The sequence below is a fragment of the Paramisgurnus dabryanus genome, chromosome 11, assembly GCF_030506205.2.
Source record: "Paramisgurnus dabryanus chromosome 11, PD_genome_1.1, whole genome shotgun sequence".
NCBI lineage: Eukaryota > Metazoa > Chordata > Actinopteri > Cypriniformes > Cobitidae > Paramisgurnus > Paramisgurnus dabryanus.
The window spans coordinates 14,891,768-14,910,919 of record NC_133347.1 but is presented as its reverse complement, the minus strand read 5'-3'; the positions used below and the strand labels follow the sequence as shown (position 1 = coordinate 14,910,919).

General features: G+C 35.9%; 1 protein-coding gene across 1 annotated transcript in view; it reads right to left on the bottom strand.

The window, feature by feature from the left end:
* Nucleotides 1-638: 638 nt before the first annotated feature.
* slc6a17 (solute carrier family 6 member 17) overlaps nucleotides 639-19,152 on the bottom strand; it is a 32,955-nt gene continuing 14,441 nt past the window's right edge. Inside the window, exons 6-12 of the mRNA XM_065247000.1 lie at nucleotides 18,973-19,083; nucleotides 18,221-18,462; nucleotides 17,894-18,086; nucleotides 17,513-17,705; nucleotides 17,224-17,383; nucleotides 16,957-17,119; nucleotides 639-6,987 (exon numbers count right to left, since the gene is read on the bottom strand). Of these exons, the coding sequence (XP_065103072.1) occupies nucleotides 6,619-6,987; nucleotides 16,957-17,119; nucleotides 17,224-17,383; nucleotides 17,513-17,705; nucleotides 17,894-18,086; nucleotides 18,221-18,462; nucleotides 18,973-19,083 (1,431 nt within the window). The 3' untranslated portion in view covers nucleotides 639-6,618. The remainder of the gene's footprint in view (nucleotides 6,988-16,956; nucleotides 17,120-17,223; nucleotides 17,384-17,512; nucleotides 17,706-17,893; nucleotides 18,087-18,220; nucleotides 18,463-18,972; nucleotides 19,084-19,152) is intronic.

Here is a 19,152-nt window from a genome sequence, read left to right as displayed (position 1 = left end):
ATGCCGTCGGCTTTTTGATCGACTATTATGTACTATAGGTGGTGACGTCACTGCCTGCGAGAAAACTGATAATTCTCCAAGTCCCATGTAAACGCAGTTGACTGCATAGCCGGCTTATTGATTTGCATGTAAACGTATGAAAACAGTTTTCTATAATAAGCAGATTTTTAATAGTTATCCGCTTATTCTGTGCATGTAAACGCACTCACTGTGCAACATACCCATGGCAATGAACATGATGGGGCAAAAGCAAAGTTTCATTTAAAACATGACTGATCATGGATTCTTCCTTTCATGGCTTGGAATATAATCATTGGTGGATGCCAATTTACTTATAGCAACCAATGAGAATACCCTATCAACTGTTTGGCAAGAGCTATATCTCTGCATCAGAACATCGTAGAGACATGGGGGTGGCCTCTTTTGACTTATCAACACTACTGTAACATTTTGTGACCTGTGTGGTTCTTTAAACTGCTCATCCAGACTCAACTTTACTTCATTCTGTGCCCTTTTTGGCTTGACCCTGGTATTGCTGCTTGCAGCTACATTTAATTATAAATATTATAATGTATAATTCTAAAGCTAGTTATATACAAAATATATGTAATAGAACTGCAAAAAACAAATCAGAGACGTTTTAGCATGTGAACCAACTTTTTATTATTTGTTTGTGTGATGGTCCATATTCAATATTCATAATTTATCTTTTTCCAAGTGAATCGGAAATACTGTACAATATCAATAACATTGACTAAGAGACTAGAGAATAGTCCTCACACACAGTAGCTAACAGTATACTGTGGTTAGTGATCTGAATGTGCTCTTACCCAACAGAATAGGGTTTGACAAAAAGTATAAGAGCATTGCTCTTCTCCAACAGTGAAGCGGGCTGATGCTGCAACTCTCAGAATAGCAGCTGTTCATTCAGCCTCATGGACCATCTAACCAACAAAGTAAATGCCTGCAGAAATATTGCTTATAAATCTAAGACTAGTACAGCACACAAGTGTAGACTTAATATGGAGGGTAATAGTACACGTTTCATCAGTGCCCTTCTTCCTAAATATCCCGCAAATTAATGTACTTTGGGGGATAAAAAATATGTTTACATTCACATCAAGTATATTTCTAATGATTACAATAGCACTTCCAGAGTGCAGGAGTCTATTTTGACTTCCCTTCTTTGTACTTGTATACTTTCAAGTCAAAGAATGAAATGCCCCAGCTAAGTGCATGTTAATCTAACACTACCAATAATGAATGCACTGTTAGACTAAACTTAAAAGTGCATAAACATTTCAACTTTTAACGAAAACCAATAAGCAGCAAAGAACAAGAACATTGCGGATACCAAGGCCGTAGGAGCGTACAGAAGGTGCTGGCTGTATGACAAGCCGACATCTACAACAAATTTAAAGCAACGTTTACATTAATAGCAAAATATAATTCAGTTCAAGTACTCTAACAACAATCTTTGCAGTGCAAATACAGTAGGACGACAAATGAGAACCAAAACTCAAGAGCTGGGGTGAATCAGAGGAAAGTTAGGGACTCACAACATCAAAATAGCAAAAATAAAACAGCTTTTTTATACACACATACACGCACACACCTGATACGACAGACACTACCCCATACACAGCACGTACACTAATACACAATTTACAAAATATTCAGGTATTTTACTTTTTAACTGTACAACGATATCATACACGTCAGTGTTACAAGAATTCACCTTGTTGCCTTTCATAGATTTCTTATTATTCATTGAACAAAATGTACACCAATATTTACATATATCGCATGTACATAAATATACAATAAAGCACTTTCCTTACAAACATTATGGCCTCTAGCACCTCTTGAAAAGGAAGAGATGCTAGTTGTACATTTCATAAAGTTACAGTCAACTTAAATATGGCTCAGCATTTATGCTAGAAAAACTGAAATGAAAAGAGGTCTCAGAGCTGCACTTCATTGTTTTCATAGCAAATTAAAAGTACTTAGTCATTTTTCGGAAAAAAAATTGTAAATGTAAGAATCAGACTGTTATACAAATTATACATTTAAGAAATCTCAACTAGGCCAATTGAAAAATGTGACCCTGCTTGTGAAAACCTAGCTTAAGTTATTTTTAGTGATTTACTGTTTTCATAAAAGCATCCAATATAAAAATAAATAAAAATTTAATGGTCCTAATCTCATTATCAGATTATTTTTTTTTTTTATTTTTGTATAAATTGGATGAAAATGTGTCACTTTTGGACGCATGTATAGATTCTAGATTGTACAACGCTTTGTGAACTAATAATCTCTGTTACTGTAATGTCTGATATATAACCTATAGATTGCAGTAAATGCATGCTATTCAAACAAAGACCATTTGCGGTTATGTATTAATAAGTTACCACTTCCTGGATGTACTGTATGATTGTTATTGTTTTAATCCATTACTACTACTTGTGACCATTACATGTGCTTAGGATCTCAATGTAAAGTGTGCGGTCTTACAACAAAATGTCATGGTCAGCAGCACTTTAACCTTATGCTCCTAATGCATTTTAAGATCATACTTGTAAATCATCTGCTGATCATTGTGCTTGGCCTTAATTTATGTACAGTATATTTTGTTTAGTAAAACTTAAACAGTATACTACAGTACATTGTTAGGTAAACTAATGTAGACTTTAAGATCACATAATATCAACCTGCCAAATTTGTTTTTGCTCGGTGTGATACTACATTCAATAATACGAAGACCACTGTGTAGGTAAAATCATTGAGTACATTCTTAAAGGTGCCGTAGAATATAACACGCACACACACAGAGCTACTGAAGGAGCTGCTCTGAGAAACAGCCAATCAGAGCAGAGCTCAACATTATTATTAATGACCCTTTCAAATAAAGTAATAACAGACAATTTTATTCTAATTGCAAATCCTAGGGTTGTAAATGCACATGTAAAACCATCTCTGGATAATTTTTATTTACTTAAATAATAAAGCCACATACCTTCTATGTAGATATCAATTTAACAGATTATTTCAATGCATTCTTTGGCACCTTAAAGCTTTGGTTTCGCTGCTGGTGAAAGCAGTTTGTTTCAATGTGCTTTGAGACTTTATTTGTGCCATTTGTTTGTGCTATATTAAAATGTCATTCTTTCTGAATATTTGTTGATTTAGTGTAGTAGACACATAGGAAAGTTGTACGTTTAATATCTTGGTGCTTCTGAACCCTTTACTTGAATATTAAATGAATATTTTTGGAATATCATTTTTTATATAGAGAAAGATTAAAGTAGTGTATGTCTTAACAGCTATTTAGGAGGCCATGTATACCATTTTTACTTTGGATCAAAGGGGCTATGAAAATGCATGAATGAAACTACACATTTTTCATGCTAAAAACAATTTGTGCAGTCTAAAACCAATCCAAGTGTTATATTGTGCTTTTAATGTGCAGCTCGGAGGCCTCTTTTTAGGACAAGGTAAAGTGCACAAACCTCAAAGTGCCACGAGTAAACAACAAATTAAATATTTCTTTAATTCTCATCAGTAGACGAGTCTAAGCGAAAATGAGGCACCTGCTGTGCTTAGAGGAGGGGTGAAATATTTATCTCAGAGAGGGATAATGCAGAGACACACCTTTAACTCACTAATCACCGCCCAACAGCGCCACCCTGTGGACAATCTTGTGCTAGTGCAGGAAAAACATAGACATATAACCACTTGACGAACAACTACACACTTCAAAAATACACATTTTGATGCAAACAAAGCCTGTGCTGATTTCTGAACCTATGAGCTCGATTGATCAATCTCTCCGATTCATTCACCATAAAGAATCATTTACCAAAATATAATTATCTCAATTTCCAAACTCTCATGTCATCTCAGATGTAGGCCTAGGCTATGACTTCTTTCTTCAACAACACAATTTTATATAAAAATGGGGCTCATCATGATTAAAAACACGATCATATATTAATAAAGTAAACAAAATTACGCCAGTGGATTAATTATGTATTTTAAACAAAAATTATACTTTTGTAATAGAAAAATAATTAATATTTTAGGCTATTTATCAAATGATATATTGTGTATCAATAGCAACAGACAGAGCAGCGCGGTATCTTAAAATACGCCAGCACTTCAGTAATGCGGCTAGAAGAGATACAGCAAACGCAGAAATCTCGTAAAATCTCCCTAGTTGAGCTTTGTTTTATCCTAATCCTGACCCTTAACCCAACATTTCACGGGATTTGAGGTCGTAGCTGTATCCCCTCCACCCACAACCGCTGTTTTAATCCCAATCCTACCTCTCGCGAGATTTCTACCTTTGCTGTCACCCTTCTACCCAAAACCCATAACGTCGAATCTCATTGATGTCTGTGGCTACTTTCCTCACGTTTTTATTAATAGATGTATGCGCCTTCTGAAACGCAGTGTTGACCTCCACATAAGAAGATAACACGGTAACATTTCAATATAAAATGATTTGTGTTAGACTGAAGAAAGAAAGTCATTTTCATATTAGGGTAAACTATTACTTTTAAAAGAGCATTCTGTATTTGACATCCATTTTCTTATTTGGAAGAATGGCTTTATATTTTTAACCTCCATCATTTATTTCAAAGAATGGCACCGCAATCCATCACAGTGCAAGTGCGGGCCAAAAAGACTGCAGCTTGTGAATTATTTCCCCCCATTTGTCATGAAAATGCAGTCGTTGCTAAGGATACCAGAAGGCCCTTACAGGACCATCTCAAAGCCTCCTCCCAACCCATAAGCACCCAGACTAGGACTCATTACCATGCAGCCGCTCTGTCTCTTTGCCACAGGTTCCCCAGGGTAACCAGCCTGGTCTGTGTCTATTTTTACCTCTACAGTCTTTGTGACAGACGCAAAAGCCGCATGCAGCTGGTTGATCAAACGCTGTGCTGTTTTATACATCTGTGTTACAATTCCTCCTGCTCGTATCTTCACACATTTCTCTCCTCTTCATCCCTGCCCTGCTCCCTCAATCTATTCTGACTGGAATGAATACTGAAGTTAATCTCTTTCATTGGGAGCAAAGTATCTTACAAGAGCACATAAGCTAAACTAAAAACAAGAGTATTGTTTAGATTTTCAGATTATTAGGCAGTGAGCTTTTAACAGCAGCAGTTCAGATTCACATTAGTCTTCACTGTATTCACCCTAAACAACACATAAAGGGAGGGACTACACGTTACACAAACTGAGACAGACTAAACTTTGGTTCCTGTTTTTTTTTTACATCATTTCGATTTACATTAACATATTATATTTCTTTTTACATATTTTACCATTTGCATGTTCCACTGTGTCATGTTTTCATTTTAAATAAAGTTAATTCGTTTTTTAAACTGCAAAAAAAAAAACAATTTGCTAGTTTTGCAAACAAATTTCTCAAATGTAAATAATATCACATGGTATTTGTAAACCCTATAACTGAATATCGTTTAAAATGATACGTCTTCTTTAGAAATTTCACTTGGGATAAGGACTATATTGTCTTGCCATACTACTAAAAGCATGCTCCACCAAGCATCATTCCTTTCAAAGGAAATGAAAGCCTGCAAATAACAAACTCAGAGACTGAACAGTAACAAATGCCTTAAAAATATTTCTAGTATTGCAGAAAATTGGTGTTAAATGCGTAAGCTGTTGTGCTTGGTGGAGTTGGCTCAAACTGTCTCCTTATTGCAACTCTTATTTCCTGTGCTGTATACATATAACCTCTCATTAGGCTGTCACATTTGTTTTATTTATAAAAATAAAAACATCTAGTTTAAAATTAAGTATAATATATACTCTATTTAATCTAGGTATTACAGTTTGAAATGTAATTCGATCCTGACAATGATACTGTATATATATATATATATATATATATATATATATATATATATATGATACTGCACTGAGACTATGTGCGTTGTGTGAATACATATCGGCCTCCTGTGGTACGATGACAAACTGTTGTTGTGCAAAATCTGTAAACTGTACAACACTGAACATACACTTCAGTCTGCTAACAAGTATCACAGCTAATGTTCCTCTCTACTTATCTGTATTTAACAGTGATATGATATCCATAATTAATAAGTGAAAGATTAGTTTCTCTGAGCCCCCTCTGAGTTTTCTAAGGTTGGGTTTAAATGAAAATGGCATCTCATGTGCAGTATTGGTAACACCTTAACCTGAGTGAAAACTATCAGCACAAAACACTCAAATATGGGTGTGTAACCCCCAATGACATTTACTGGGACCAAAATAGGAATGGTGACCAGATCTGTCATTTAACCAGTGGCTGGAATGTTTAACAAAATGTCTCGGTATATAAAAAGTTAACTCACCAGCTTACCAAATACATCACCTTACACTCACTCTTGTGACTGATACAGAAAGCCCAGGATTTTTCATCTTCAGACCGACATCTTAAGTCTGTACAAATAAATGGGCTTTCCACTTTCTGGTCGTCCTGCTCATCTGGCCGGGGTTAAGGTGTAACCAACACTTAAGACCTTCTCAACAGTATGTTCCTCTCTTCTCTCTCACTCTTTCCATCTCAGTCTGTGGGTTGGAGAATCATGACTCAGATTTGGGAGGGGCGGGGTTGGTTTGGTAACTGCTGCCATAACCGCTGATGGAGGTAGAGTTGGTGATGAGTTCCACAGGAGATGAGCTACCCGGGCCCAGATAAGCCCGGTGACTTGGCATGGGAGAAGGAGTTTCGCTGGGATTCTTACCCAGTATAAACCTTGTCTCGTCTTCCAGGGTGGAGGCCTCCTTCGCTAGGCTTTTGCGGTAAGAGACGGAAAGCTTGTTGGAGCCATCAGGGAGCCAGTTAAAGTGACGAGCAATGAAAACCAATGGGAGAGGAAGCATGGCCACAATAATGAGAGCAAAACACATGACCAGTGCCCAAGTAGGATAACTTTGAAACTTCTCAGTAGCCTGTGAAAGAGAGGAAAAATAGAGATGCATGGAGGAAAAAAATGAGGTAAAGTCTAATCATCTATCTATATATACTACAATAACTTCGTTTCTATCTATCCATCCAACCATCCATTCATCTAGATTACAGAAAATGTCTTTTCTATCCATCCATGCATCCATCCATATAGATTATAGTAAATGTATTTTCCATCCATCAATCTAGATTACAGTAACTTTCTTTTCCATCCATCCATCCAGATTACACTAACTTTCTTTTCTATCCATTCATCCATCAAGATTACAGTAACTTTCTTTTCTATCCATTCATGCATCCATCCATTACCGTAACTTTCTTTTCTATCATCCATCCATCCAGATAACAGTAACTTTCTTTTCTATCATCCAGATTACAGTAACTTTCTTTTCTATCATCCATCCATCCATCCAGATTACAGTAACTTTCTTTTCTATCCATCCATCCAGATTACAGTAACTTTCTTTTCTATCCATCCAGATTACAGTAACTTTCTTTTCTATCCATCCATCCAGATTACAGTAACTTTCATTTCTATCCATCCATCCAGATTACAGTAACTTTCTTTTCTATCCATCCAGATTACAGTAACTTTCTTTTCTATCCATTCATCCATCAAGATTACAGTAACTTTCTTTCTATCCATCAATCCATGCATCCATCCATCTTGATTACCATAACTTTCTTTTCTATCATCCATCCATCCAGATTACAGTAACATTCTTTTCTGTCATCCATCCATCCAGATTACAGTAACTTTCTTTTCTATCATCCATCCATCCATCCAGATTACAGTAACTTTCTTTTCCATCCATCCATCCAGATTACAGTAACTTTCTTTTCTATCCATTCATCCATCAAGATTACAGTAACTTTCTTTTCTATCCATCAATCCATGCATCCATCCATCTTGATTACCATAACTTTTTTGTCTATTATCCATCCATCCAGATTACAGTAACTTTCTTTTCTATCATCCATCCATCCATCCAGATTACAGTAACTTTCTTTTCTATCATCCATCCATCCATCCAGATTACAGTGACTTTCTTTTCTATCATCTATCCATCCATCCATCCAGATTACAGTAACTTTCTTTTCTATCATCCATCCATCCATCCAGATTACAGTAACTTTCTTTTCTATCATCCATCCATCCATCCAGATCACAGTGACTTTCTTTTCTATCATCTATCCACCCATCCATCCAGATTACAGTAACTTTCTTTTCTATCATCCATCCATCCATCCAGATTACAGTAACTTTCTTTTCTATCATCCATCCATCCATCCAGATTACAGTGACTTTCTTTTCTATCATCTATCCATCCATCCATCCATCCAGATTACAGTAACTTTCTTTTCTATCATCCATCCATCCATCCAGATTACAGTAACTTTCTTTTCTATCATCCATCCATCCATCCATCCAGATTACAGTGACTTTCTTTTCTATCATCTATCCATCCATCCATCCAGATTACAGTAACTTTCTTTTCTATCATCCATCCATCCATCCAGATTACAGTAACTTTCTTTTCTATCATCCATCCATCCAGATTACAGTAACTTTCTTTTCTATCATCCATCCATCCATCCAGATTACAGTGACTTTCTTTTCTATCATCTATCCATCCATCCATCCATCCATCCAGATTACAGTAACTTTCTTTTCTATCATCCATCCATCCATCCAGATTACAGTAACTTTCTTTTCTTTCTTTTCTTTTTGTACAGTAACTTTCTTTTCTATCATCCATCCATCCATCCAGATTACAGTAACTTTCTTTTCTATCATCTATCCATCCATCCATCCAGATTACAGTAACTTTCTTTTCTATCATCCAGATTACAGTGACTTTCTTTTCTATCATCTATCCATCCATCCATCCAGATTACAGTAACTTTCTTTTCTATCATCCATCCATCCATCCAGATTACAGTAACTTTCATTTCTATCCATCCATCCAGATTACAGTAACTTTCTTTTCTATCCATCCAGATTACAGTAACTTTCTTTTCTATCCATCCATCCAGATTACAGTAACTTTCTTTTCTATCCATTCATCCATCAAGATTACAGTAACTTTCTTTCTATCCATCAATCCATGCATCCATCCATCTTGATTACAGTAACTTTCTTTTCTATCCATTCATCCATCCAGATTACAGTAACTTTCTTTTCTATCATCCATCCATCCAGATTACAGTAACATTCTTTTCTGTCATCCATCCATCCAGATTACAGTAACTTTCTTTTCTATCATCCATCCATCCATCCAGATTACAGTAACTTTCTTTTCCATCCATCCATCCAGATTACAGTAACTTTCTTTTCTATCCATCAATCCATGCATCCATCCATCTTGATTACCATAACTTTTTTGTCTATTATCCATCCAGATTACAGTAACTTTCTTTTCTATCATCCATCCATCCATCCAGATTACAGTAACTTTCTTTTCTATCATCCATCCATCCATCCAGATTACAGTGACTTTCTTTTCTATCATCTATCCATCCATCCATCCAGATTACAGTAACTTTATTTTCTATCATCCATCCATCCATCCAGATTACAGTAACTTTCTTTTCTATCATCCATCCATCCATCCAGATTACAGTGACTTTCTTTTCTATCATCTATCCATCCATCCATCCATCCAGATTACAGTAACTTTCTTTTCTATCCATTCATCCATCAAGATTACAGTAACTTTCTTTTCTATCCATTCATGCATCCATCCATTACCGTAACTTTCTTTTCTATCATCCATCCATCCAGATAACAGTAACTTTCTTTTCTATCATCCAGATTACAGTAACTTTCTTTTCTATCATCCATCCATCCATCCAGATTACAGTAACTTTCTTTTCTATCCATCCATCCAGATTACAGTAACTTTCTTTTCTATCCATCCAGATTACAGTAACTTTCTTTTCTATCCATCCATCCAGATTACAGTAACTTTCATTTCTATCCATCCATCCAGATTACAGTAACTTTCTTTTCTATCCATCCAGATTACAGTAACTTTCTTTTCTATCCATCCAGATTACAGTAACTTTCTTTTCTATCCATTCATCCATCAAGATTACAGTAACTTTCTTTCTATCCATCAATCCATGCATCCATCCATCTTGATTACCATAACTTTCTTTTCTATCATCCATCCATCCAGATTACAGTAACATTCTTTTCTGTCATCCATCCATCCAGATTACAGTAACTTTCTTTTCTATCATCCATCCATCCATCCAGATTACAGTAACTTTCTTTTCCATCCATCCATCCAGATTACAGTAACTTTCTTTTCTATCCATTCATCCATCAAGATTACAGTAACTTTCTTTTCTATCCATCAATCCATGCATCCATCCATCTTGATTACCATAACTTTTTTGTCTATTATCCATCCATCCAGATTACAGTAACTTTCTTTTCTATCATCCATCCATCCATCCAGATTACAGTAACTTTCTTTTCTATCATCCATCCATCCATCCAGATTACAGTGACTTTCTTTTCTATCATCTATCCATCCATCCATCCAGATTACAGTAACTTTCTTTTCTATCATCCATCCATCCATCCAGATTACAGTAACTTTCTTTTCTATCATCCATCCATCCATCCAGATCACAGTGACTTTCTTTTCTATCATCTATCCACCCATCCATCCAGATTACAGTAACTTTCTTTTCTATCATCCATCCATCCATCCAGATTACAGTAACTTTCTTTTCTATCATCCATCCATCCATCCAGATTACAGTGACTTTCTTTTCTATCATCTATCCATCCATCCATCCATCCAGATTACAGTAACTTTCTTTTCTATCATCCATCCATCCATCCAGATTACAGTAACTTTCTTTTCTATCATCCATCCATCCATCCATCCAGATTACAGTGACTTTCTTTTCTATCATCTATCCATCCATCCATCCAGATTACAGTAACTTTCTTTTCTATCATCCATCCATCCATCCAGATTACAGTAACTTTCTTTTCTATCATCCATCCATCCAGATTACAGTAACTTTCTTTTCTATCATCCATCCATCCATCCAGATTACAGTGACTTTCTTTTCTATCATCTATCCATCCAGCCATCCATCCAGATTACAGTAACTTTCTTTTCTATCATCCATCCATCCATCCAGATTACAGTAACTTTCTTTTCTTTCTTTTCTTTTTGTACAGTAACTTTCTTTTCTATCATCCATCCATCCATCCAGATTACAGTAACTTTCTTTTCTATCATCTATCCATCCATCCATCCAGATTACAGTAACTTTCTTTTCTATCATCCAGATTACAGTGACTTTCTTTTCTATCATCTATCCATCCATCCATCCATCCAGATTACAGTAACTTTCTTTTCTATCATCCATCCATCCATCCAGATTACAGTAACTTTCATTTCTATCCATCCATCCAGATTACAGTAACTTTCTTTTCTATCCATCCAGATTACAGTAACTTTCTTTTCTATCCATCCATCCAGATTACAGTAACTTTCTTTTCTATCCATTCATCCATCAAGATTACAGTAACTTTCTTTCTATCCATCAATCCATGCATCCATCCATCTTGATTACAGTAACTTTCTTTTCTATCCATTCATCCATCCAGATTACAGTAACTTTCTTTTCTATCATCCATCCATCCAGATTACAGTAACATTCTTTTCTGTCATCCATCCATCCAGATTACAGTAACTTTCTTTTCTATCATCCATCCATCCATCCAGATTACAGTAACTTTCTTTTCCATCCATCCATCCAGATTACAGTAACTTTCTTTTCTATCCATCAATCCATGCATCCATCCATCTTGATTACCATAACTTTTTTGTCTATTATCCATCTATCCAGATTACAGTAACTTTCTTTTCTATCATCCATCCATCCATCCAGATTACAGTAACTTTCTTTTCTATCATCCATCCATCCATCCAGATTACAGTGACTTTCTTTTCTATCATCTATCCATCCATCCATCCATCCAGATTACAGTAACTTTCTTTTCTATCATCCATCCATCCATCCAGATTACAGTAACTTTCTTTTCTATCATCCATCCATCCATCCAGATTACAGTGACTTTCTTTTCTATCATCTATCCATCCATCCATCCAGATTACAGTAACTTTCTTTTCTATCATCCATCCATCCATCCAGATTACAGTAACTTTCTTTTCTATCATCCATCCATCCATCCATCCAGATTACAGTAACTTTCTTTTCTATCATCCATCCATCCATCCAGATTACAGTGACTTTCTTTTCTATCATCTATCCATCCATCCATCCAGATTACAGTAACTTTATTTTCTATCCATCCAGATTACAGTAACTTTCTTTTCTATCCATCAATCCAGATTACAGTAACTTTCTTTTCTATCCATCCATCCATCCATCCATCCAGATTACAGTAACTTTCTTTTCTATCCACCCAGATTACAGTAACTTTCTTTTCTATCCATCCATCCATCCATCCATCCATCCAGATTACAGTAACTTTCTTTTCTATCATCCATCCATCCATCCAGATTACAGTAACTTTCTTTTCTATCATCCATCCATCCATCCAGATTACAGTAACTTTCTTTTCTTTCTTTTCTTTTTGTACAGTAACTTTCTTTTCTATCATCCATCCATCCATCCAGATTACAGTAACTTTCTTTTCTATCATCTATCCATCCATCCATCCAGATTACAGTAACTTTCTTTTCTATCATCCAGATTACAGTGACTCTCTTTTCTATCATCTATCCATCCATCCATCCAGATTACAGTAACTTTCTTTTCTATCATCCATCCATCCATCCAGATTACAGTAACTTTCATTTCTATCCATCCATCCAGATTACAGTAACTTTCTTTTCTATCCATCCAGATTACAGTAACTTTCTTTTCTATCCATCCATCCAGATTACAGTAACTTTCTTTTCTATCCATTCATCCATCAAGATTACAGTAACTTTCTTTCTATCCATCAATCCATGCATCCATCCATCTTGATTACAGTAACTTTCTTTTCTATCCATTCATCCATCCAGATTACAGTAACTTTCTTTTCTATCATCCATCCATCCAGATTACAGTAACATTCTTTTCTGTCATCCATCCATCCAGATTACAGTAACTTTCTTTTCTATCATCCATCCATCCATCCAGATTACAGTAACTTTCTTTTCCATCCATCCATCCAGATTACAGTAACTTTCTTTTCTATCCATCAATCCATGCATCCATCCATCTTGATTACCATAACTTTTTTGTCTATTATCCATCCATCCAGATTACAGTAACTTTCTTTTCTATCATCCATCCATCCATCCAGATTACAGTAACTTTCTTTTCTATCATCCATCCATCCATCCAGATTACAGTGACTTTCTTTTCTATCATCTATCCATCCATCCATCCATCCAGATTACAGTAACTTTCTTTTCTATCATCCATCCATCCATCCAGATTACAGTAACTTTCTTTTCTATCATCCATCCATCCATCCAGATTACAGTGACTTTCTTTTCTATCATCTATCCATCCATCCATCCAGATTACAGTAACTTTCTTTTCTATCATCCATCCATCCATCCAGATTACAGTAACTTTCTTTTCTATCATCCATCCATCCATCCATCCAGATTACAGTAACTTTCTTTTCTATCATCCATCCATCCATCCAGATTACAGTGACTTTCTTTTCTATCATCTATCCATCCATCCATCCAGATTACAGTAACTTTATTTTCTATCCATCCAGATTACAGTAACTTTCTTTTCTATCCATCAATCCAGATTACAGTAACTTTCTTTTCTATCCATCCATCCATCCATCCATCCAGATTACAGTAACTTTCTTTTCTATCATCTATCCATCCATCCATCCAGATTACAGTAACTTTCTTTTCTATCATCCAGATTACAGTGACTTTCTTTTCTATCATCTATCCATCCATCCATCCAGATTACAGTAACTTTCTTTTCTATCATCCATCCATCCATCCAGATTACAGTAACTTTCATTTCTATCCATCCATCCAGATTACAGTAACTTTCTTTTCTATCCATCCAGATTACAGTAACTTTCTTTTCTATCCATCCATCCAGATTACAGTAACTTTCTTTTCTATCCATTCATCCATCAAGATTACAGTAACTTTCTTTCTATCCATCAATCCATGCATCCATCCATCTTGATTACAGTAACTTTCTTTTCTATCCATTCATCCATCCAGATTACAGTAACTTTCTTTTCTATCATCCATCCATCCAGATTACAGTAACATTCTTTTCTGTCATCCATCCATCCAGATTACAGTAACTTTCTTTTCTATCATCCATCCATCCATCCAGATTACAGTAACTTTCTTTTCCATCCATCCATCCAGATTACAGTAACTTTCTTTTCTATCCATCAATCCATGCATCCATCCATCTTGATTACCATAACTTTTTTGTCTATTATCCATCCATCCAGATTACAGTAACTTTCTTTTCTATCATCCATCCATCCATCCAGATTACAGTAACTTTCTTTTCTATCATCCATCCATCCATCCAGATTACAGTGACTTTCTTTTCTATCATCTATCCATCCATCCATCCATCCAGATTACAGTAACTTTCTTTTCTATCATCCATCCATCCATCCAGATTACAGTAACTTTCTTTTCTATCATCCATCCATCCATCCAGATTACAGTGACTTTCTTTTCTATCATCTATCCATCCATCCATCCAGATTACAGTAACTTTCTTTTCTATCATCCATCCATCCATCCAGATTACAGTAACTTTCTTTTCTATCATCCATCCATCCATCCATCCAGATTACAGTAACTTTCTTTTCTATCATCCATCCATCCATCCAGATTACAGTGACTTTCTTTTCTATCATCTATCCATCCATCCATCCAGATTACAGTAACTTTATTTTCTATCCATCCAGATTACAGTAACTTTCTTTTCTATCCATCAATCCAGATTACAGTAACTTTCTTTTCTATCCATCCATCCATCCATCCATCCAGATTACAGTAACTTTCTTTTCTATCCACCCAGATTACAGTAACTTTCTTTTCTATCCATCCATCCATCCATCCATCCATCCATCCAGATTACAGTAACTTTCTTTTCTATCATCCATCCATCCATCCAGATTACAGTAACTTTCTTTTCTATCATCCATCCATCCATCCAGATTACAGTAACTTTCTTTTCTATCATCCATCCATCCATCCAGATTACAGTGACTTTCTTTTCTATCATCTATCCATCCATCCATCCAGATTACAGTGACTTTCTTTTCTATCATCCATCCATCCATCCATCCAGATTACAGTAACTTTCATTTCTATCCATCCATCCAGATTACAGTAACTTTCTTTTCTATCCATCCAGATTACAGTAACTTTCTTTTCTATCCATCCAGATTACAGTAACTTTCTTTTCTATTTATCCATCCAGATTACAGTAACTTTCTTTTCTATCCATTCATCCATCAAGATTACAGTAACTTTCTTTCTATCCATCAATCCATGCATCCATCCATCTTGATTACCATAACTTTCTTTTCTATCATCCATCCATCCAGATTACAGTAACATTCTTTTCTGTCATCCATCCATCCAGATTACAGTAACTTTCTTTTCTATCATCCATCCATCCATCCAGATTACAGTAACTTTCTTTTCCATCCATCCATCCAGATTACAGTAACTTTCTTTTCTATCCATTCATCCATCAAGATTACAGTAACTTTCTTTTCTATCCATCAATCCATGCATCCATCCAACTTGATTACCATAACTTTTTTGTCTATTATCCATCCATCCAGATTACAGTAACTTTCTTTTCTATCATCCATCCATCCATCCAGATTACAGTAACTTTCTTTTCTATCATCCATCCATCCATCCAGATTACAGTGACTTTCTTTTCTATCATCTATCCATCCATCCATCCAGATTACAGTAACTTTCTTTTCTATCATCCATCCATCCATCCAGATTACAGTAACTTTCTTTTCTATCATCCATCCATCCATCCAGATTACAGTGACTTTCTTTTCTATCATCTATCCATCCATCCATCCATCCAGATTACAGTAACTTTCTTTTCTATCATCCATCCATCCATCCAGATTACAGTAACTTTCTTTTCTATCATCCATCCATCCATCCATCCAGATTACAGTGACTTTCTTTTCTATCATCTATCCATCCATCCATCCAGATTACAGTAACTTTCTTTTCTATCATCCATCCATCCATCCAGATTACAGTAACTTTCTTTTCTATCATCCATCCATCCATCCATCCAGATTACAGTAACTTTCTTTTCTATCATCCATCCATCCATCCAGATTACAGTGACTTTCTTTTCTATCATCTATCCATCCATCCATCCAGATTACAGTAACTTTATTTTCTATCCATCCAGATTACAGTAACTTTCTTTTCTATCCATCAATCCAGATTACAGTAACTTTCTTTTCTATCCATCCATCCATCCATCCAGATTACAGTAACTTTCTTTTCTATCCACCCAGATTACAGTAACTTTCTTTTCTATCCATCCATCCATCCATCCATCCAGTTTACAGTAACTTTCTTTTTTATCCATCCATCCATCAAGATTACACTAAATTTATTTTCTATCCATTCATCCATCAAGATTACAGTAACTTTCTTTTCTATCCATCCATCCATCCAGATTACAGTAACTTTCTTTTCTATCCATCCATATAGATAACAGTTATTTTCTGTTCTTGTCAATTATGTTTTTAAATAATGTGTCCCTTCTTCATGATTCACGTGCTTTAGAGCCTTTATGAATAAAGATAAACCTTAGCTGGATATCATGAGTCATGATAAGGCCAAATGAAAGTGAACAGATAACATGACGACACAAGCTAAGTGAATTCAACTGACCAGGTCCTGCACCCATGCATTGTATCCCGGGGGGCTGATGGCCATCTCTACAACAGTGGCAGAAATCAGTATGATCAGACACACTGGAGACACATACTTCCATAGGTAGAAGTATATAGAGTAAGGTCTGAAACCCAGCATGTCCTCCAGATCCTGCATGAACCTGAACAACAAGACAAAGCATACAGAAACATGATTTAACTTTGATTCCTGATCAGCACATATTAGTAACTCGCATAGAATATGAGTTTAAAATGTTTTGCACACCTCTTGGTACCATAGATCCAGGCTACAGATACATTCTCCAGGATTACCACGATGGTGAGAGGCAAACCAGCCGAGTAGTCATCGAACATGGTTACAAAGTAGTTCCCTGAACGCTGGACGAACAGCAAACCACAGAAAAATGCCACAATGCAGCAGCCCACTGAGAAAATTCAGATCAAACTGATTATTCAGTGTGTTCTAACTTCTTAGCTATCACATGGTATTATCCCAAAATACATTAACTGATAGATGCGATTGTTGAGGGGTCTTAAACACCAGAATCTCTCACCTGTGAGGACCTCTTTGCGAATTTTGAAGGTATCCAGAATAGGTGTGGTGATGCCAGTCATGGTACCAATCATGCTGCCCAGGCCCAGGTTAATTAACATGAAGAAAAACATGACAGACCAGAGGGGAGAAGCTGGGAAATGGGTCATGGCCTCTGTGAAAGCAATAAAGGCCAATCCAGTGCCTTGAACAGCCTGAAAGAGAGAGAAAGAGAGACTATCAATTACTAATACATTTTGAAAATATGAAAAAAGAGAACATGCTTACGTTTAGAGTATTTAGTAAGGAACAATCATTATTTTATTTTTAAATTTCTTTTAATTTCTCCTAGATAACATGATAATGGACAATGGACACATATACTAGGATGCCAAACACCTGCCTTATTGAGTTCATCCTCCAGCAAACAAGGTTCCAGCCCCAGCTGTGCGAAACTGTCTTCTTTCACGATCTTTATCACGCCATACATCTCGGCATAATCAGACGAGGAGAGATGGGAGAAGTTGACATGAGGAGGGATGAGATCCGGAGTCAGCACATTTGAGTTCAGGTAGCCCAGAATCTTTTCAGCATTCCTACAGGCCACAAACACAGAAGTAAGATTTAACATGTCAGCTCTTAAAATTAATCAAATTAAACCTTTTCCCTCATAAAAATAGTTCCTTCCACAAGATTAAAATGTTTACACATGTTCAGAGGTCATACGTACTCCACCACACATTTCTCATTCATGATGTTGGCTTTGAAGCCCAGCACAGCGAACACCACTAGTGTGGCCAATATGGAGGTCAGGAAGTTGATGATGGAGACCAGAACGGCATCGAAATGACAGTTGTTGTCTCTCTTGTTGTAGCTGGAGAAAGCGATGACTCCTCCAAAGCCCAAACCCAATGCGAAAAAGACTTGAGTGGCAGCCTCCCGCCATACCTGTGGCTCCAACATGATCTCCAGCTAGTGAAACAGTAAAGATTTATTAACTGGCGTCAAGTTAAAAAAAAGAATTTCAAATAAAGGACTGGTCCCAAATGAGTTTCAGCACAGCTAGTGGGCTTCAATTTTGAATAAATATGTAATAAAATAATGTATATTTTGTATTACATTATATATATATATATATATATACAAATACTATTCTATAAATACTATAATAAACACTATTAATTAATCAAATAAGTAAATTGAATTGTTTACTATTTAAATAATAATATAATATAATTTGAAAAAAATCTAAAAATATTATTTAATATTATTTATAAAACTTAAATGCATATCCCCTGTATACCACCAGGGGGAGTCTACCAACCATGTCAAAAATATAACAATGCGCTGCAATGACCTGCAGAAATTTTCAGCTGACTCTGAAGTATCAAAGCTTTGGTTGCACTGCAGAAAATATCTCCCCAAAAAACGTCCGGACAGCATGCATATGTCTTTAAGAGTGTGTGTGAGCGCTCTACATACCTTGGGAGTGAACATGTGAGCTATACCATCTACTGCTCCTTTGAGAAACAGCCCTCTCACCAGAAAACAGAAGAGTACCACATAAGGGAACAGAGAGCTGAAGTACATCACCTGCAGAAACAAAGGAGGAAACCTTTTTTCTAATGTCATCTGAACAGGAAGTAAAGAGTTAACATGTTC